Raw genomic sequence first — 22,629 nt, forward strand, 5'->3', positions numbered from 1 at the left:
TGAGAATTAGATTAGAACTATACTGGATTTAGGTATTTGTTTTGTTAATCAAATTAGAAAATCCCTTAAAAAATAATTGATTAACTATTTTAATTTTGATGTGATGAATCATTTTAATTCTTGACTTTTAACATTCATGTTTAGGTAGAATAAAAGTTGATTTAATTTCATATGCCATGCTTGATTTCAATTCCATTTTAATTGGTGTTATTTCTTTGATTATGGTTATTGGATCTAAATTGAAAATGATATTTCAATTTGATATGATGTTTTAGCATGTCCATTATTTTCACCATGATCACTATATCATTTCATCATTTTATCATATGGTATTTAATTTCATCCATTTGTGTTAGCATTTTAATTCCATTTTAACCAATTCATTAATGCATACTAACTAACTTTGGTTCATGTTTATGTTCACATGTGACTTTGAGATCCAAGTACATCCCAAGTTGTCCCATACCTTTAATCCATTCAATTGACTTGTATTATGTGAAGTACCATGTCACTTGTATGTTTTAGGCATGATACATTGTTTGTATTTGTTTAATCCCTTTCCATTTCCCATTTATGTGGAATAGTTTCATCCCCCCTTTGTGGGTTACATGTCCCCCCACCCCATGAATATGTAATAGTATAGGTTTATTCTTTTATTAGTTCATCATGCATGCTAACTAAAAAGATAAAAGCAAACGATAAAAATAAAATATTTCCAAAGAAACAAAAAGTACTTGATCCAACGTCAAGTTGTTTTCCGAATAAAACTCACACCATTGCAACGCGAGTACTTGATCCAACGTTAAGTATATCTCATCCATTCTATGATCCATGACCCATCTCTTCTCCATTATATTCTCAATCTCATTCCACCCCTTTACCTTCATTCTTCACACGCACATTTTCACAATAAATTCAAACACTTGATCCAATGTCAAGTGCCTTTTTCAAAACCTTTTCATAACAATCCGGAATGCAAAAGTGGGGTGTACGTGCTTGTACATAACATTCAAGTACTTGGATTGTCGGCTATACCTAGCTTGAGGATCCAACACTTGACTCCCCCCTTAAAACATCTAATGATCAAACAAGTTAGATATAAGTACTATGAGGGAGAAAAAGGATAGTTAGGATACTATCGTCCTCTCGACTCCCAAGTATTCTAATTATTGGTCGTACTTAGTCAAATGTCAGATACTTGTCTCCCTCTAAGTTCCAATAATTATACTTGCCAAACCTTTTTCACAATTCAAATCTCTTTTGGACGAAAAAGAGTGGTTAGGATAACATTGTCCTCTCAACTCCCGAGTTTTTGGGTTGTTGATTGTATCTAGTCAAGAGTTTGATGCTTGTCTTTGTACTAAAATCAACCCCAACAAATCAAATCATCTTTTGCCTCAGCGCACTCTTCAAACCTTTGAAAAAGGACGTGTTACTTTCATTCTACCGTGAACGATGTTTAAGCCTCCACGTGTGATCAAATAATGTTTAACTGCTAGAGTATGATCCAAACGCATCCACTTTACCGCAAACAAGAAAATACTTTCCGCTCCCATGTCAGAGTATATAAGTGAGTGAACAGTAGCACACGAACGTTAACACTATTCAGTAAAAATAACCAAATAAATACTCTATTTGTGAGCGGAACTATGAAGCTCTGATTTCTTCATTGCATGTATGAGGATACGTAGGCACAAGGGCCTAAATCCTTGGCGAACACACTACTTTAAAACTTATTATTTCCCACATCTCACTTTATTCATCTCATTTCACCGATAGCAAGCAACATACAGATAAACAACATTCATATGCATTAATACAAGCAAGTGGTTCCCATCGAGTACGATGGATGTGAGGGGTGCTAATAACTTCCTCTTCCATAACCGACTTCCAAATCCGCTCTTGGTTGCGAGACCATTCCCATTTGGGGTTCTATCGCTATTTTCCCCTTCCTTTACAATAAATAAATTTCAGTGGCAACTCTGTATTTTTTGCGGCGCGACAAACCCCAACAAAGCTTATATTTTGTAGCAAATCATTACTTTTAAACTCTTACTCACATTTGAGAAATATTTTGTTCTCATATTATCTAATGAATTTTAACTTTGAAAAATTCAACATAAGTATTTAATACAAAATTTGATATCAATTTCATGAACCAAAGTTAGGGGAGGCAAACAGGCATGCCCGTCCCGTTTAGCCTCGCCCCGCAAAAGCCCGCAAAAAACCGGGCGGACATGCATAATTGAGGATGCGGGCTTAAAACTTTGGTTCGCCCCACAAAGAAAGTGAGGCGCGGCGGTGTTAGCTGGGGATTTCGACAGATAGCTGAAGGTCTTTGGAAATATTATGTTTTGGAGAATAAGTAAAAGATGGTTGTGTCGAAGCTGTTTAATTCTTTTCGTGGGTGAACAATTCTTTGTTGTCGAAGCCTGGGACTTAGAAGATTTTTTGGGTTTCCATAAAGCTCTCTTCGACGTAGGCGTTCACAGAGTCGAAGCTTCAAGCAGGAACTATTTGAAATTCAAACAAAGCCGTTCCGTCAGGCCAACACGTGGAAACATCCGAGATATGCAACGCTTGAGAATGGCGAATGTGGCAGTCATATGTGTAAAGGCCGTTAGGGTCGAATTTCTATAAATAGGGGTCTTAGTTTTAGATTCAAAGGTGTTCAAACAGATATACAGAACTTCACAAAATACACTCGAAGTACCGGAGCGAGAGAAAAGAGTTTTTACGCTGAAATGTATGTATGAAGAACACCATAAGTTTCGTTCATGTTATATTTTTCATACCAATTATTTAAATTAAAGTTATTCACCGCCTTTTATTCTGTCGAATTGTCCTTACTTTTCAGTAATTTATCATCACTTTTACTTTGCATTTACATTTCGCCAAGTCCTCATTTCCAGTACTTTCTCAAAACTTAATTCATTTACTTCGAGTCCTTTATCTTTACCTTTCCCAAGTATTTTCGTTATCTTTAAGAAACCTTTTACTATAAAGTTATCGTCATTTACTTTGTTCATAAAGTTATATGTTTCTTTCAAAGTTGTTGTCAAAACACTTTTCGTCATCCACACATTAGAAACAAACTTAACCATGAGTCAAATCACCATAATAATAATTCTTAAGACACATGTCCTAGGATCAATCTAGTCGATCCTGCGAGTTACCAAAAATATATAAATTTGGAAGACTAGCGGTTGTTTATCAGAAATCACTGCTAAACAAATTGGCACACCCGGTAGGACAGTGTCAAAAGAATTGTTGATTACAATAGTTTGTTTTACGATTCGCAAAATTGTTGTTATTCTTTTGGTTTAAAAAATTAGTGTTGTATGATCCTCAGAAGTGGTAGGATAGCCAATAATTCACAACCTATAACCAACAGAAAAAACGCAAAAAAGATGGTTAATACAACTAGTCAAGGGGAACAATTCCCTCCCCAAGGAACATGCACAATCGGAGCGAATTCGATTGATGTATCCACTGAAATCCCTAATGCACAGGCCATACCAACGTCTGGATCCATGGCCTTGCATAATTCGACAGCAATGCCTATCATGTCAGGCACGACAGATACTTCTGCAGTTTCAACCCCTAGGCCACCAGGATTCGAAAACTTTAGGCCTGTGAGAGATTACCCATATGGAATGCCATTTACCGCCATGGCAGGACTTCAAAACAATTCTTCCATATATACTCAACCATATAATACGGTTATTTCGCCAATCCAAAATTCTGGATCTGGCATGAACCATGTAGGTCGAAATAACCAATCACAAGGAGTCCCCACCCTATTACCGACCCTTACAACGAATAATCAGGCAGCCTTTAGACAACAAATGGATGCCAGTAACCATGATATGGTAGGAGTTATGGCCAGAGAAATGAATACCATTTTTTCTCCTTTAATACAGAATGTGAATAGGACTAATACTAACAATGCCCAAACATACCAACAATTGTCAGCACAGATGGGACGCATAACAGATTTTCTAGGCGCCCCACAACCTGCTCTTCGACGCAGGCCAAACCAGGTTATAATCCAGGGAGAAGAACCAACGATAGATCAGGTTCGACCACAAAGGCAAGCCCCTGACGAAAGAGTCATGGGGGCAAGATTGGAACAATAGCCAATTCGACGGGAAGTCCCTGAAGAACAACCTAGGAGAGTGATAATGGTTAATAGAGACCAGGATGCAGACGAAGTAATTCATAGGGTCAGGCGGGAAAACATGATGGAAAATGACCTAACCAGTATGATAGAGAGAATCATGGCCCAGAATGGTCTGAATACAGGACTTCGACAGCCAAATTATTCTTCTCCTCTATCAAAATATGTCCTGCAAACAGAATTACCAAGGGGTTGTAAAATCCCTAAGTTCACCAAATTCTCAGGGGATACTAGTGAATCCACTATAGAGCATATAGCCAGATACATGACAGAGGCAGGGGATTTGGCGAATAGTGAGAACTTAAGGATGAAATATTTCCCTAGTTCTTTAACAAAGAACGCCTTCACGTGGTTTACAACTTTGCCACCAAATTCCGTAGATGCTTGGCCCCAGTTAGAAAGATTGTTTCATGAACAATTCTGCATAGGCCAAACTAAGATAAGTCTTAAGGAATTAGCCAGCATCAAAATAAAATTCACCGAACCTATATATGATTATCTGAATAGGTTCTGTTTGTTGAAATTTAGATGCTTTATAATAGTGCCTGAACACGAGTTGGTCGAAATGGCCGCTGGAGGTTTGGACTATTCCATCAGAAAAAAGTTAGATACCCATCATCTAAGGGACATGGCCCAATTAGCAGATAGGGTTCGACAGGTCGAACGCTTAAAATCTGAAAAGGCCAGAGCGAATAAGAATTATAAGAAAGAGAGGGTTGCTTATGTCGAATTCGAAGACGGAGAGTCTGAAATTGCTGAAGACCCTTATGGTCCTGAGGAATTCGAAGTAGATTTGGCAGAATTAAAAGAAGCACCACCCTACGCTTGCAAATTACTTACACCTTCGAATGGCAGAAATCCTGTCGAAACTGAAAAGAACGAGAGATTTCCCAAAAAGACTTACACATTTGATGTTACCAAATGTGACGAGATCTTCGATTTATTAGTAAAAGATGGCCAAATGATAGTGTCTCCTAATACCAAGATTCCTCCGTTAGAACAACGAAAGAAAAGAGGCTTTTGTAAATATCACAGTTTTTTAGGCCATAAAACTTCACAATGCTTTCTTTTCAGGGATCTTATTCAGAATGCAATCAGAGATGACCGCCTCAAGTTCGCTGACAAAGGGAAAAACCAGATGAAAGTTGATACTGATCTCATTAACATTGTTGAGACAAACTATGTTGAACCTGTCGAAATCAACATGGTTGACGTAGGGGAAGTGGAGGTTGTAAAAGCAACAGGAACCGGAGGCTACACGCTGGATGGAAAGTAGGCTACTGATGGCCTAAGTAACGATGTTTCCTTTGGAATCTCTGTCAAAGGTAAACAGGTTGCTAACGTCGAACCTATGGCCACTGAAGGTCTCAAGGGGAAAGCAACCGAGGCTACTGAGGGCCTAAGAAAGAAGCTCGAAGCAATTTCAATCACTGATGGCGCCAGTCTAGGTGTCAACATGGTAGATCTGAAGCAAACCCCTTCAGTAATGGAGGAAATGGAGGAATGTTTGAAGATAGAGCAAGAAGGGGTAAAGTTTGGCTATCCCAAAGCCAACGAAAGCCTACATGAATATCTCTGGAGATGTCACAAAAGGAATGCTGACATGTTGTTGTGCCCAAGATGCAGCATCAGGATATCTCGAAGGGTGGCTGAGGATTACGAAAGATGGCAACGAACAAAGACCGAGAGAAACTGGAGGAAGAAAAGCCAATTACAGAAGGTGTATCCCACACCAGGAGAAAGCCTTCTGGGTTTCATTGTGCACTGCTATAAATATGAAACAGAATGTTTGATGTGTCCCAGATGTGGGGAAATGTACAACCGAGAATTAGCCGAAGCCTTCGAAAGAATCCCATATGACCAAGGTTGGGACGGACATGGAGGTAATCTAAACATGTATAGCTTCAACAAGAGGGGAGCACCTAGGAGGCCAGATAGCCCTCACCCAAGAGCGAAGAGAGTTATGTTTAAATTGTCAGCAGAAGTCCCTGAGGACAAATGGACTCAGGCGGGACCAAAGAAAGGAAAGTGGAGAAGTTTCGAAGATGGAGGAAGAACCTCGTGGGCGTATAGAAAACAATTTCAGGCGTCCAAAAGAGAGGCTATCAGGCTAGAAAATTACAAAGGAAAGAATCTTATGTCAAGATCCCAATGGAGAAGACATCAAAGGATGAGGAAAGCAAAAAGAGAGATGAATCTAAAAGAAACTGGAGAATCCAGCAGCGTCAAGGTTCCCCCAAATATCATGGATTCGACCAAACCACCCGTGGGAAGGAAGTTATTTCCAGATGAAAACGTAAGTCAGAAGGTTCAGAAGGAACAAGTAAGAGAAGAGGAAATGCTCACAAACGACTTCGAGTCCGACGGAGTGTCTTCTGTGAATATGAATTGCAACGTAGTCTAAGTCCTGCCGTACGAGTATAACCAGGAAACAGAGGTTGAAGATAATGAGGAAGCGGACACTGCGGAGATGGCGAAGCATCAACCAGTATGTTACTATGTTCTGAACAGTGGTGTTGTCGAAGAGCAAAACACTATTTTCGAAAGGCCCCACCAGGGGATGCAGAGTCACCTAAAACCCCTATACATTAGGGCCAAAATTGGACAGGTGGGAGTGAATAAAGTCTTGGTGGACGGAGGAGCAGTCGTCAATTTGATACCCCAATTCATGTTGAAAAAGACAGGGATGTTCGACACTGACGTCAAACCTCACAACATGGTACTGTCAAATTATGAAGGTAAGATAGGACAGACGTTGGGCGTCATACAAGTGGACCTAACTGTTGGGTCAATCACAAGACCAATGATGTTTATGGTAATACCTGCAAAAGCAAATTACAATTTACTACTAGGGATAGAATGGATACATGGAATATGGGCAGTCCCTTCGACCATGCACCAGAGAATATCTATTTGGAAAGAAGATGGTGTGGTAGAGAATGTCGAAGCTGACCAAAGTTACTTCATGGCAGAAGTAAACCATGTGGACAAGAGAAACTTCGACAGAAATTTGGCGCACATAGGACCATGTTACCCAGCAGAAGAAGGCTACGCCCCAAATAAAAATGCCTTGTACTTCTTGACTCTCCACCCAAATGGCTTCCAGTGGGATAGAGAGATCATGGGAGACCCAGAAGAAGGGGAATCATCTGAAATAAGGCCAACAGGCTGGGATGAAGACCTGTACTATGACTGAGTCTTCTTTCTTCGAAAATATTTCGGCCTACATGGTTGAGAATAAAAGACAAGCGGCTCTCGAAGCCGAGATAACAAACATGGCTAACAAAGCCACATATGGTGAAATCTATAATACAAGACCGGGGGAGTTCTTTAAACCAAAACCCCCTGACGAACAAGTACCTGTGGAACTAACAGAACATAGGTTAGACGCCATCTACGACGAAGAGCCTTTGGGATTTGAAAAAGATCCAGTAACGTCAAGTGCAAAGATGTTAGCGCAAGATCCTCTCGAAGAGATTGATCTCGGAGATGGAAGTGCAAAAAGAATTACCTACATCAGCGCTAAACTGGACCCCAAGTTGAAAGTGAGAAGTATTAAATTGCTAAGAAAGAACAAAGATTGCTTCGCTTGGGATTACGACGAGATGCCTGGTTTGAAGAGGGACTTGGTCGAATTAAAGCTGCCTATCAAGGATGGCAAGAAGCCCATCAAGCAGACTCCAAGAAGATTCGCCCCAGAAATCCTCACAAAGATCAAAAAAGAGGTCGAAAGACTTCTTCGCTGCAATTTCATCAGGACCACAAGGTATGTCGATTGGATTGCTAATATTGTCCCTGTCATCAAGAAAAATGGCTCTTTGCGAGTATGTATAGATTTTCGTGATCTAAATGCAGCAACCCCTAAGGATGAGTATCCAATGCCTGTGGCAGAGATGCTGGTTAACTCAACCGTAAGCTATGAATATCTCAGCATGCTTGATGGATATTCTGGCTATAACCAGATTTTCATTGCAGAAGAAGATGTTTCTAAAACAGCTTTTCGATGTCTATGGGCAATAGGCACTTATGAGTGGATAGTTATGCCTTTTGGCCTAAAAAACGTTGGGGCGACATACCAGCGAGCAATGAATTCTATATTCCATGATTATATAGAGACATTCATGCAAGTATACATAGATGACATTGTGACAAAATCTACGTCAGATGAAGATCATTTATCCCATCTCAACCAATCATTCGAAAGAATAAGAAAACATGGCTTAAAAATGAATCCTCTTAAATGTGCATTCTTTGTGCAGGCTGGAGATTTTCTGGGCTTTGTGGTCCACAAAAAGGGGATAGAAATCAATCAGAACAAGACGAAGGCTATTATGGAGACCAAAGCACCATCAACCAAAAAAGAATTGCAATCATTATTAGGAAAGATAAACTTCCTAAGAAGATTCATTTCGAATTTAAGTGGTCGAACTCAAGCATTCTCTCCCCTTCTGCACCTGAAACAACGGAAGTTCGAATGGAATGACGAACATCAAAAGGCATTCGACAAGATCAAACATTATCTGACGAATCCTCCTATCTTGGCACCACCATATGGAAAGAAGCCTATGAGACTGTATATATCAGCTTCCGACACTACCATAGGTAGCATGTTGGCGCAAGAGAATGAAGATGGCGTCGAAAGAGACATTTATTACCTTAGTAGGGTTTTAAATGATGCATAAACTAGATACACTTCAATAGAAAAGTTGTGTCTTTGTTTGCATTTCTCTTGTACTAAACTCAAGTATTATATAAAACCTATTGATTTATACATCTCTTCGCATTTTGATGTCAGCAAGTATATGTTATCTAAGCCAATAATGCACAGTCGAATTGGCAAATGGGCTTTAGCACTCACTGAATACTCTTTAACCTTTATGCCTTTAAGGGCGATGAAGGGACAAATAGTATCAGACTTTATTGTAGACCATGCAGTGGTCGAAAATCCTCAACTTCAAGTTGATTTGAAACCTTGGAAATTATTCTTCAACGGTTCCACTCATAAGGATGGAAGTGGGGTTGGGATAATGTTAATTTCTCCTGACGAAATTCCAACAAAACTCAAATATAGAATTGAAGGTCCCCTTTGTTCTAACAACGAAGTAGAATATGAAGCCCTTATTGCAGGACTTGAGGCTTTGTTGGAATTGGGGGCAACTAGGGTCGAAATTAAAGGAGATTCAGAATTAGTAATCAAGCAACTGAGGAAGGAGTACAAATGTATAAAAGAAAATTTGATTATGTACTTCGTCATTGCAAATAGGTTACTCAAAAAATTCGAATACGTCGACATAAAACATGTCCCTAGAATAAAAAACCAAGAGGCTAATGACTTAGCACAAATAGCCTCAGGGTATAGAATTTCAAAAGAGAAGCTAGAAGAACTTGTCGAAGCAAGAGGAAAGGCAATGGCTGCCAGATTATCTCTGACAGATTTGGAAAGCACCTAGTTAGGATATGCTAACAAAGAGGAGTTTGAAGTATTGGCCATTGATACCTTGATAGATACAAATTGGAGGAATCCAATTATTAATTATCTCAAGGACCCTTCGACAGACACAGAAAGAAGAACCAAGTACATGGCTTTATCTTATGTATTGATAAGGAATGAATTATTCAAGAAAACCCTGAAGGGATCCTGTTGAAATGCTTAGGAGAAAGCGAAGCTTACTTGGCATTATCTAGTGTACATAGTGGATCTTGTGGAGCACACCAGGCAGGCCATAAGATGAAATGGTTGCTTTTCAGATATGGAATGTATTGGCCCACCATGTTAAAAGATTGTATAGAGTTTGCTAAGGGTTGCCAAGAATGTCAAATACATGCAGGAATTCAACATGCTCCTGCAAGTGAACTTCATACAATTATTAAGCCTTGTCCCTTAAGAGGTTGAGCATTAGATCTAATTGGGGAAATTAGACCCAATTCATCCAAAGGTCAAAGATACATACTTCTAGGAATTGACTATTTCACTAAATGGGTCGAATTAGTACCTTTAGTAAATGTGGATCAAGAAACTGTTATCGAATTCATTCAAAGGCAAATTTTATATAGATTTGGAATCCCAGAAAGTATAACAACAGATCAAGGATCAGTTTTTACTGGTCGAAAGATGCAAGAGTTTGCAAAGGAAATGGGTTTCAAATTGTTAACATCCACACCCTATTATGCTCAAGCCAATGGGCAAGTTGAAGCAGCCAACAAAGTAATAATTGGTTTAATCAAAAAGCATGTAGGGAAAAGGCCAAAAAATTGGCACAAAACTTTAGACCAAGCACTCTGGGCTTGTCGAACCTCCCCTAAAGAAGCCACTAACACTACACCTTTCCAACTTACATTTGGACATGATGCAGTACTGTCTGTCGAAGTCTACTTGCAATCAGTGAGAATCCAAAGACAAGGAGAAATTCCATCTGACTTATACTGGGAAATGATGATAAATGAGCTGGTAGATTTGGACGAAGAAAGGTTACATGTGTTAGAAGTATTAAGAAGACAGAAGGAGAGGGTAGCAAGGGCATACAATAAGAGGGTCAAAGGTAAAACCTTTACTATGAATGATTTAGTTTGGAAAGTCATATTACATATGGATTGAAAGAATAAGGCATTAGGAAAATGGTCTCCACATTGGGAAGGACCTTTTCAAATTATAAAAGCCTTTTCAAACAATGCATACGAAATAGAAGAACTAACGGAGGATCGAAGAATCCTAAAAGTAAATGGAAAATACTTAAAGAAGTATAAACCATTTATGCACGAAGTTAGAATCATAACAACATAGTAAGTAAAGAACTATCAGGGTCAAAATGGTGAAGATATTTAAACCAAATATGTGCCAAAATGGCTTTCGTCTCAATCAAGTTACAAGTAAACAAGAGTCGAATAAAGCAAATATAAGAGGAAATCAAAAAGGAATAGTGGCCCTCATCCGATCATATTTTTTCTTTGCCAAGCCAATCTTGTACTGAACAACCGCTTGAACTCCTCTGAGGCGTGCAATATCTTCATTCATTGCCGTAACTTTTTCGACATGATCCACGCTTTGCTTCGCCAGATCATCAGCTTCAGTATTATCCAAGCCTCGGATAGCAGTCTGCTTCGCCTTAGCATCAAAAATCTTCTGCTGCAGTTCTGCAATATGAGATTCCCATAGACGTATCGAAGCAGTCTAAGTGTCGAACTCTGCTTGGGTTGATTTTCTGGAAGCGGCTAACTCCTCAGAAGCTTGTGAAGTTCTAAGGGCATTATCAAACTCAATGGCTTGAGCTTTTTCAGTCGATAGAAGCTTAGATTTGGCGTCCAGCTCCTTATGATATTCAACACACACTTGGTCAATGAGGTTCTGAATATCAATAAGGGTTTCACCTACGTCAGCGAGGCAAGCAGTAATGTTAATCTTGCTTATCAGCTTCTTTATGCTAAAGCTCGCCCCCACATTATTACTTATTTTGTCAAAGAGATTTACATCAAAAACTACCCTCTTCACCTGCTGAAGGAGTTCGTCATGTGATTACTAGCACCAGCCTGGGTCGAAGCTCCAGAAATACTTTGCTCTGAAGAAGACTCTTTTTGAGCCATCATTAACCTCACATACTTGAGGGGATCATTTTGTTTTAAAGCTCTTTTCTCCTCCTCAGTGAGTGGTGTAGGTGAAGTCTGGGTGATGGATGGTCGAACTTTAGTTGGATTTGGGACCGTGTCGACATTGGCATTACTAGTTCCAGTTTGATTTACCTCAGTATCAGCTTCTCCCATATTCATGTCTTCATCTTCTTGAAAATATCCCTCAATTTCATCTGAATCCTAATCATCCTCATCAGCATCATTTGAAGGGAACGCAACTCTGGCAGGAGAATTACTAGGAGTATCCTCAGAGTTTTCTTTCCCTGTTGAGTCCTTCTCGTCAACGTGCTCCGAATCTCGTTTACCATCTTCATTAGTAGAAGAGGTTTCTTCTTCGTTTTGAGCGTTATCTACTTCAAGATTTTGAGCCCTAGTCGAAGAGCCTTTGTTTTGGATAGCACCGCTGACTGTCGGAGGAAGAGATGGATTCATGCCGCTCGAAGGGTCACTTTGATTGGCAGTAGAAATGAGGGGAGTGGTGGCTTTGTCCTGAAAATAAAGTGTTAGAATGAAAATATGAATTTGTCGAATGATAGAACACTTAAGGTCGAAGTATACCTGTTGAGCCTCAAGATCGGAGGCATTGCTCCCAATATGCTCCAACGCTGCAGCACCAGAAGGTTAGGATGAAGTTTTCTTTGGAAGGGGAGGGAGAATGGTGGTTTCGACACCTTGTTGTTGATTTGGTTGGAAAGGGGTAACTGTTGCCTTATTTTTCTTCTGTTTTTTCTTGAGTGGAGTGGGAGGAGTATCCTCTTCATCATCTTCGACAAGAATTATATTAGCAGGAGAGGTTTTTCTTTTCTTGGGTGTCAAAGGAGGCTTGCCACTACCCTAAAAAAGAAAGTTATAAATAGTTAGAAGAAATTCGAAAGAGACAAAGAAGTTATTTGATGTAATACCTTTGAACTCCTCTTCATTTTTTCTGGAGCAGCACCAGAAGGCACTCCCTGGCTTGAAGAGGTAGTTGGCCTGGAAGCAGTAGTCGAACTAGCCTTCGCCGCAGGCTTTTCTTTCTTTGCCACCTTCCTTTCGACAGCTAAAAAAGGATGTGAGTTAGTCGAAACATGCAAATGTTTGAAAGATTGGCAAAAAGACGAAAGGGGGTTGTAAAATCAAGAAATCCAAACATTCCACACCTTCACATGTCGGAGAAGTAATTCTCACTGCAGCTAAGTCGAAGTGAAGAAAGCCTTTGAAACGGTCTAAGGTATGTTTGGATGCAACTACCCTTTTAGCAGGTTTTTGTTGGTCATTTTTCAGTTCATTAAAAATATTCCCACATGTAAACCAGTTTGGGTAAAGGGGGAAAAATGACAAAGCAAAATCTACACTGGGTAACTTTGGAAACTTGGGTGGTTCGCACTCAAAGGCCAAATCATATTTCAATTCAGGTTTTACAGCTTTGAGAGATTTTCTTTTGGCAATCTGCTTTTCAAATTTTTCTTTTAAAATTGGTGCTGCATAACAAACGGTTCCAACAAGGTTCGTTGGGTCATAGACAGTTTCAAAGTACTTTTGGAATGCTTGGATTTCTGCAGAATGAGTAAGCTTACCCTTGGGGACATTTTCATGCAAAGATGAAAAAGCCTTCGTTAGACGTTCTTTGATCTCAGCAGTAGAAAACATATTCTTGGAATAGAAATCTGTCCACCAAGTGGCGAAACCATTGTTGGAATAGAACGACGGTTGGAAGGCTATTAATTGGAATTCGGCAAAATTGGCATGAAATTCTTTATGGACGGCAATGTCTCGACCACTCCATCCAGTCCCTGCACAGCAGATCTCGCGCTTTCGTTTGAATAAAGAGAAAGGGATAAGTTGACACAACCCAAATTGTCGAGAGACAAAATTAGGTTGATAAGCCAACAGACATACATGACTCTTTACTGGCAGAATCCTAGAAACAAGTAGCCTTGGGAGGAGAAAGGCACGCCATATGTCTTCGATCTCTGTGTTGGTATTTTTCACAGCGTCTTCGAGCGAGGCAGTAAACCAGGAAGGACCATGCGTTTGACTGACAAAAGGAGCCATCGAAGGAAGGAAATGGTGACGCTTCGAGAACATCAAGGTGTATTTGGTGAGGGAAGTTTGTAAGTTATCAACATCATCAGCTGGAGTCAGTCGAAGGAGTCTGGTGCCCTCAATGCTTCGATTCATTATCTCTGGGGCATTTTTTCGATGTTTCCTCGTGTTGGCAAGAAGGATTCGAAAGTGGCATTAAGCCACAATTGAAGAAGCCAATAAGGCCCAAATAGTAATAGATTGGTGCCAGCTTCATATTCCTTTAGCTTAGCACTAGCTGATCCTAGACTTTCGTACAAACTAGCCAATAAGAGTTCACTCAAACACACTCTTCGACCAGCATGCAATTGGTTAGCGAGCGTTAAAAATCTTTTGGCAACTTGTAGAGATTTGCAGCAAAAGAAGAACTTGGACAACCATAGACCTAAGAATGCTATATATTCTATATCAGAAACTTCTTCCCCATCAGCGTGATATAGATTAATATAAGTACTAAACGAAGCGTTCTTAATGTTGAAGTCAATCAAGTTTTCACAGTCTTGGTAGGGGTCGAAGGTTTCTTCTGTCGGAGAAAGTCCAACAATAGTAGCTATGTCGAAAAGTGTGAGTCATCATTCCACAAGGAAGATGAAAGGTGTTATAGGTGCTATCCCAGAAATATAGGCTGGATAATAATAAAGGTTGACAATAACTGAATCCTAGCTTCGACATCTGGATTAGGTCAAAAATACCCAATTCTTTCCAAAATGAGGCTTTCTTCTTCTCATTTTTTGTTAACCAAGCGAGATAGGATTTGTCTAGAGTTGGACAAGACCGAAAGGGTATGAAACTATCGGTGATAGAATCTAGTTGAAAAGCCTCTCTTTGGTTTAGATCCTCATTGTCTTTAGAAGAAAGGGTTTTGTTGGCTATGAGTTTAGTAGTATGATGACAAGGAAAAAATTGAGCACATTTCTCTAAATGTTCTTCAGACACTAATGGGCCTAGAAACCCTAAAGCATTTCCAGAAATAAGGGAAGGAACCATTACCTGAGAAGCAAAAATTGCTTTCTGTTCTTTCAAAAGTTTTGGAGCAGTGATGTATTCTCGGTCCCCAACAGTGATGGTTGTGCTGGTTGAAATGTTTTGGGAAGTAGAACTTTTTGAAGATCCAGCACCTTTGATGTTCTTTGATTGCTTTGGTTGTTTATCAGAAGACATTGCAATGGATTTTGGAGGTTTTGATGAATTAGGGTTTTAGGGAAGAAGAAGCGTTCAGAAAGGTTGAAGAAGATGAACTTAGATGGAAAATAGAGATTTTCGTGAAAAGAAAGAAAAAAATGACAAATGAGTTTTTATAGTACTAAACCTGCGAAGCTGACTGGTTACGCTTTACTAGGATAGTGGGCCACGTGGAAGTTTTTCTGAGAAAAGGGTACAGGGAATACTATTCATTTTCTTGGAAGTTGAAGCTCATGATGACATATAACTGCGCACACGTTCTGATGAGACGTTTTGAAAAAGTTAATCATGATTAACTGACAAACATGGACTTTTAGGTCTATGAAAGGTCTCTGGTCGAAATCCGGTGAATACAAAAAATGTCCATTTCTACAGTAATTCGAAATAGACATTTCTTGGGGGCAATTTGTTAGCTGGGGATTTCGACATATAGCTGAAGGTCTTTGGAAATATTATGTTTTGAAGAATAAGTAAAAGATGGCTGTGTCGAAGTTGTTTAATTCTTTTCGTGGGTGAATAATTCTTTGTTGTCGAAGCCTGAGACTTAGAAGATTTTTTGGGTTTCCATAAAGTTCTTTTTGATGTAGGCGTTCGCAGAGTCGAAGCTTCAAGCGGGAACTATTTGAAATTCAAACAAAGTCGTTCCGTCAGGCCAACACGTGGAAACATCCGAGATATGCAACGCTTGAGAATGGCAAACATGGCAGTCATATGTGTAAAGGCCGTTAGGGTCAAATTGCTATAAATAAGGGTCTTAGTTTTAGATTCAAAGGTGTTCAAACAGATATACAAAACTTCACAAAATACACTCGAAGTACCGGAGCGAGAGAAAAGAGTTTTTACGCTGAAATGTATGTATGAAGAACACCATAAGTTTCGTTCATGTTATATTTTTCATACCAATTATTTAAATTAAAGTTATTCACCGCCTTTTATTCTGTCGAATTGTCCTTACTTTTCAGTAATTTATCATCACTTTTACTTTGCATTTACATTTCGCCAAGTCCTCATTTCCAGTACTTTCTCAAAACTTAAAACATTTACTTCGAGTCCTTTATCTTTACCTTTCCCAAATATTTTCGTTATCTTTAAGAAACCTTTTACTATAAAGTTATCGTCATTTACTTTGTTCATAAAGTTATATGTTTCTTTCAAAGTTGTTGTCAAAACACTTTTCGTCATCCACACATTAGAAACAAACTTAATCATGAGTCAAATCACCATAATAATAATTCTTAAGACACATGTCCTAGGATCAATCTAGTCGATCCTGTGAGTTACCAAAAATATATAAATTTGGAAGACTAGCGGTTGTTTATCAGAAATCACTAGTAAACAGGCGGGGAAAGCCCGAAGACACTGCATCTTTTCAGCATAAAAACACAAAAAATATAAATACTTATGCCCACAAAAGTCCGCGAAGAAAACGGGGCGGAGCGGGGCAAACACATTAGAGGATGAAGACCTAAATTCTTGGGCCTCCCCGCACTAAATTACGGACAAAACGGGCATGCCCAATGAACCGGACCCGTTTTACCACCCCTAACCAAAATCATATGTGATATCGATCAAATATGCCCATAAAGAAACATATTCAAATAATTATAAATTAATTTGATTTAGACAAACAAATTCAAAAATCAATTCGTAAAAAGAAACAATTCTAACTGTATCTCTAAAAATACCTAATTGTGCCTCTAAAAATATTTTATTTTCTTATAACAAACTAATACAAGTAACTTCATATCATATGGAGGTTAACTACACAAAAAAAAGAAGAAAAATTCAAAAATCAATTGATCAACACAACGAAGATCTTGTAAATTTGAAAAAATATAAATTTCACATTAATTAAAAGTATATATATATATATTTTTATATAGTGTCACTTTTTCCATACAATTACTATTTTGTATGGATGAATTATACTGAAATTTAGTGGTATTTAGCTCATTGGCCACATATTCAATATTGCGAATAGGTTGGTGTATAGGAAGATGCAGTTCACCGTTAATATTATTCTATCTACGGTCCTTAAGCTATTAACTAGCTATACACGGATCACCAATATAAGCCGTCGATTACCTCATATTTTAACGGTAGATATCAAATTGAATTCTTACAAGCCTCTTCTTCCTCCCGCTGCAACAGATGAATAAATAGTGCGATCACATTCACATTTCTCAACACGAATTCATATTCAAATCCTAAATTCCCAATCACAAAATTTCAATCGAAAATGTCAGGTCGTGGTAAGGGTGGTAAGGGACTAGGAAAGGGAGGTGCAAAGAGGCACAGGAAGGTGTTGCGAGACAACATCCAAGGTATCACAAAGCCAGCTATTCGTAGATTGGCGAGAAGAGGAGGTGTGAAGAGAATCAGCGGTTTGATCTATGAAGAAACAAGAGGAGTTTTGAAGATCTTTTTGGAGAATGTGATTCGTGATGCCGTTACATATACCGAACACGCTAGGAGGAAGACGGTTACAGCTATGGATGTTGTTTATGCTCTCAAGAGGCAGGGAAGAACCTTGTACGGTTTTGGAGGTTAAAGATGATGAAGAAGAAGCTCACTTATGATTTTTCTTTAGCTGTTCATGATGATTATGATTAGGTTTATGTTGTACTCCTATAATTCTGAATGAGATTGATGTATGATATTCAGTTTTAACCTAAATTTAAAGTTGAAACCAAAATGAAGTGATTGTGATGGTCTAGACTGGTTTTAATTTATACAGATCATGGATAAATCTTGCCCTGTAATGTAGTTATGTGCTATGTGCTGTGATAACGTTCGAGCCTTTGGCTTTGCTGCTCAATTTGGTTTAGTGGTCTCTCATCTGGGTTTCCTCATGTAAATGCACAATTTTTTTAACCTTGCTGGGTAGAAAGTTTCTCTATCCTCATAAGATATGCAGAAGCTTAATGTCTAATTTGTGGTATATCCCAATTTTTATTCACATTTGACTCTCATTGCATCTATTAGATGTATAACTTAATGTTACTAATATTGCAAGGAACCATAAAAAACAAATCCTTAAGAATTATTGATGAAGAAAAAATAAAGTTTCTTAAGAAATATTCTAGTGTTCTCTATTTATAGGTTCATTGGAATCAGAATCAAGTCCAACTTTAAAGTCTTTTAAGTCTTTATTTATACACACCAAAATCTAGACAATTAAAATCCATCGTCAACTTATACACCAAAATCTAGACAATTAAAATCCATTGTCAATTTATGTATAAACTCATATTCTATTGTTTAATTAAAAATGGATGGAATGTATTCTATTCCATTCCATAATTTTTTATACCTTTCGATTTGGACGGATGAGAAAATTGCTCTATTCCGTTATGAAATACCCAAACATTCAAATGACATATTTATTCCGCTCGGTTCGTTTTAGCGTATTCAAAAATAGTCTTAAGGATGTGACTAAAATTAGATGAAAAATCATCATATATTATATCGGCCATTGTTGTTGGTGAAGAAGAAGATGGTAGCATGAAGTTATGTGTTGCCTATCAATAACTTAATAAGATCACAATTAAGAATAAGTATCTTCTTCCAAGAATTGATGACTTTATGTATCAGTTAATAGGTGCTTTTGTTTTCAATAAGATTGATCTTAGATCAAGTTATTATCAAATTTTAGTGAAGGTTGAAGATATTTTGAAGACTGTTTTTATAACCCGTTATGGTCATTATGAGTACTCAGTGATGCCGTTTGGTGCGTCTAATGCACCAGATGTGTTTATGAAGTACATTAACATAATCTTTCATCTCTATTTAGATCAATTTGTTGTAGTATTCATCGATGACATCTTAGTGTATTCAAAGTCAAATGAAGAGCATGCAAGACATCTGAGAGTTATGTTGAAGACTTTGCGAGAGAAGAAGTTGTATGTCAAGTTATCCAAGTGTGAGTTCTGGTTGCATGAAGTGACCTTCCTTGGTCACGTGATTTCTAGTGGTGGTATATCGGTCGATCCGTTTAAGATAGATGCAATGTCGTATTGGGAGATTCCTAAGTCTGTTACTGAGATCAGAAGTTTTCTTGGTTTTGGTGGTTATTACATGAGCTTTATAGAAGGTTTTTTGAGATTAACTTTGCCTTTGACTCAGTTGTCTCAAAATGACAAACTAATGTGTGGGATGCTCAGTGTGAGGAAAGCTTTCAAGAGTTGAAGAAGACTTTAACGACAATTGCAATTTTGGTTCTACCAGATACTAGTGAATCCTTTGTGGTATTTTGCGATGCTTAGAAGATGGGCTTGAGTGGTGTGCTTATGTAGAATTGTCAGGTTGTTGTGTATGCTTCGAGACAATCGAATATCCATGAGAGGAATTATCCTACCCATGATTTAGACTTGACAACTGAATCAGGTGAAAGTGTCATGCTTGAACCAAAGATCATTGAACATACTACTGAGAAAACCGGGATGATTCAAAAAAAGATGAAAGCTTCATAGAATCAAAATAAGAGTTATCATGAAAAGTGAAGGAATGCACTTGAGTTCCAAGAGGGAGATCATGTATTTTTGAGAGTTACTCTAGTGATTGGTGTTGGTCGAGCATTAAAGTCTCGAAAGCTCACGCCTAGTTTCATTGATCCATATCAGATCCTCCAGAGTGTAGGAAAGGTGGCCTACATAGTTGTATTTCCATCTTTCGAATCTTCATGATGTCTTTCATTTGTCGCAACTTCGAAAGTATATTCCTTATCTATCTCATGTGACTCAGTTGGATAATGTGCAAGTTAGAGAGAACTTGACTGTTGAGACATCACCTTTGCGGATTAAGGATAACTAAGTGAAACACTTGAGAGGCAAGGATATTGCTTCAATGAAGGTGGTGTGAGGAGAACCTGCTTGTGGGAGTGTAACGCGGGAGCTCGAGAGTCAGATGAGAGAGTCTTATCCAAAGTTTTTTCCTTCAGGTAATTTTTTAGGACAACAATTTATTAAGTGAGGGAGATTTGTAATACCTCCAATTTTTGTATTTTTGTTTTTATTGAGTTAAAAATTGTTTTGTTTAATTATTGGCATCTTGGATATTTTTGTGGGATTTATGGAGAGTGGTGAGAATTATTTAGAATTTTAGTTAATTTTAAATTATTAAAATAATAAAAAAATAGAGAATTCATGAGATTTGAGTGAAAATTAGGAATAACAGAAATATGGGGTAAAATGGTGAGAAATAAAGGTAAGTTAGGGGCAAGGTGAAATAATTAGAAATATGGAATTAGGTTAATATTAATAAGGATTAGTGAAGCCTTTGAGGTATCAGTAAGTGAAATTAGAGAAAATTAGGAGAAAAAGCAAATTGTGAGAAGAGGTAAAACTAGAGTTTGAGAGAGAGGAAGAAGCCATAGCCAAAGCTTGTTCTTACTGGAAATTAAGATAGAGGGATTACTCTAATATTGGTGTCAAATTCATGAAAGATAGAGAGGAATTCTCACCCTCCTCTAGGTTTTTATCTTTTTCATTGTTGTTGATGTTTGACGTGTTTGGGGAAGATTTATGTGAACTTAATTATTATAATGTGATAAATATGAGTTTGATGTTAATTATCGTATGCGTATGTATTTACAAATTTATCGGGTTGTTATTCATGTGTTAATATATTGGTGTTATGTATCAGTGAAGAGCATGATGATCTAATACGATGGTGTTGGTTTTGATGCTGTGATATGTTTATTTCTATCAGTTCATGTACCTTATGATATGATATGTTTTGGGGGTTGTTAAAGGAAAAAACTTGGGGTTTTCGGGCTGATACAAGGCTGAAAAAACAAGAGAGATCTCATAAAATCGCGAGCTAATTAGGGTTTTCTAAGCACTGCTACGGGCCATAGCAGCTATTTTTTGTACTAGAGGCATGCCCAAAGGACGTTTTTTGGCTTGAGGAGTTCTACGGGCTATAGGAGCTCCTTGGATTTTGTACCAAGTGCGTTGTTTCCGTGCGTGACTTGAGTTCCATGACTCCGTTTGAGATGCGGTTTGAAGGTTTGGATAGCTGATGCATAACTCTACCTTATAATAATGCTTTAGAGATTAAACACATACATGAAAATATGAATGATGTGTTTTACTTGTGAAAATTTTATGAGATGATTATTGAATAATTATATAATCATGGATCTAAAGGTTGTTACGAGTTGACGAAGAGTGTGACAAATTATTGTGATAAAATATTATGAGGAATTGAATAACACCTGGAATGTAGACATAATTCTATGATTATATATTCTTGAATATATTTGCATATCATATTTATTATGTTGAGGTGATGGACTTATTGACGGTGTACACAATCACAAGTGGGGCTGGTTGTGAATGATCATATTTGCGTGTTGTTGTTGAGTCCATGCATCTTGGTGTACAAACTTTGGTTCGGTGGTGAGCTCTGGTTCTGAATGGGGACCGGGAGCGAGTAGCTGTTTTCAATAATGAGATTAGTGAAATGTTACTGATTTAGTAGTGGGGATCAATGATGATTATGGTGGGCTTACGTCCAATTATCCTTTTTCACCCGATTTAATTACGATTTTTTTTTGGTTTAATTAAAAAAAAATAATTTTAGAAAACATATTTGGTTTTTATACTAAAAAGACTTGTTGATTTTTATATTATTTTTGTTAATATTTAATAAAGGCTCCACTAAAAAATAAAATAAATAAAGAAACAAAAATAAAGCTAAAAACAAAAGGAGGGGGCATACATAAGTGAAGGGAGATGACTTGAAGCTAAAATAATTGTGTAGAAAACCCTAAGGGTATATATCTAAAGTAAGAAAAAATTAGCCTAGTTTTTGTCGGTACGTGTAATTTGAGAAAAGAGGCAAAAGGAGAGAAAGAGCTTTTGAAGGAAAAAAGGAATTAGGGTTTGAAAAATGAGACCCATAGATATTATATTCTGTTTGTTGGAAATCTGAGGTAAGGAGGGAGAAAGGGCTACCAAATTAGGTGTATTGCATGATGGGGTAGTGATGATAAGTCCTTAATCTCATTAGGGTTCTAAGCTTTCTTGTGATGATTTATTATATGATGAATTTTCTGGAAATTGTTTGTTGATTTTGTGTTTATAGGTGTTGTTATGATTGAATCAATGTTTGAATAATCATGAATACGTAAGTATGAAGTTTTGCCATTGATGTGGATGTGAAAGTTTGAGTTTTATTCATGATTGATGATGAATTTGCTGTTAAATTTATTGGTGAAATTGCTATGAATTATGATGAAATAAGTGTTGTATATGCTAATGACTAAGCTAACATGATTCACTATTAAATTCGTTTTTGAATCAATGGGGTTTTGGAAAAAATAGTTGGAGGCATGTATGAAAGTTTAGGGATGAAGATCGTATGATGAAAACTAGATTTTTTGAAAAAAAACTACAGTGACAATCAATTGCGCTGGTTGATATTTTGAAAAAAAATACATAGTGCAATCGATTGCACCAATGCCTCAATCGATTGCCTAGTCTAAAAAAAGTATTTTTTTTGTGAAGTCAATAGCGAAAGGTGTTCGCTGACAATCAATTGTGACCCTATGAAAATCGATTGTCATAGGCCAAATG

The 22,629-nt window shown here is 37.7% G+C and overlaps 2 protein-coding genes across 2 annotated transcripts; both read left to right on the plus strand.

Moving 5' to 3' along the window:
- Positions 1-4,184: 4,184 nt before the first annotated feature.
- Positions 4,185-5,456, plus strand: LOC127137734 (uncharacterized). The gene has a single exon (XM_051064163.1). The coding sequence runs from the start codon at positions 4,185-4,187 to the stop codon at positions 5,454-5,456; it is 1,272 nt and encodes a 423-aa protein (XP_050920120.1).
- Positions 5,457-17,216: 11,760 nt separating this feature from the next.
- On the plus strand, positions 17,217-17,765 carry LOC127075709 (histone H4). Its single transcript, XM_051017169.1, has one exon. It carries the CDS (start codon positions 17,289-17,291, stop codon positions 17,598-17,600), a length of 312 nt encoding a protein of 103 aa, XP_050873126.1. The 5' UTR covers positions 17,217-17,288; the 3' UTR covers positions 17,601-17,765.
- The last annotated feature ends 4,864 nt before the right edge of the window (positions 17,766-22,629 follow it).

The sequence above is a fragment of the Lathyrus oleraceus genome, chromosome 4 (assembly GCF_024323335.1).
Source record: "Lathyrus oleraceus cultivar Zhongwan6 chromosome 4, CAAS_Psat_ZW6_1.0, whole genome shotgun sequence".
NCBI lineage: Eukaryota > Viridiplantae > Streptophyta > Magnoliopsida > Fabales > Fabaceae > Lathyrus > Lathyrus oleraceus.

What these genes read in the sequence shown, in the direction of transcription:
- LOC127075709 (XM_051017169.1), top strand. Translation starts at nt 17,289, where the DNA reads ATGTCAGGTCGTGGTAAGGGTGGTAAGGGACTAGGAAAGGGAGGTGCA.
- LOC127137734 (XM_051064163.1), top strand. Translation starts at nt 4,185, where the DNA reads ATGGTTAATAGAGACCAGGATGCAGACGAAGTAATTCATAGGGTCAGG.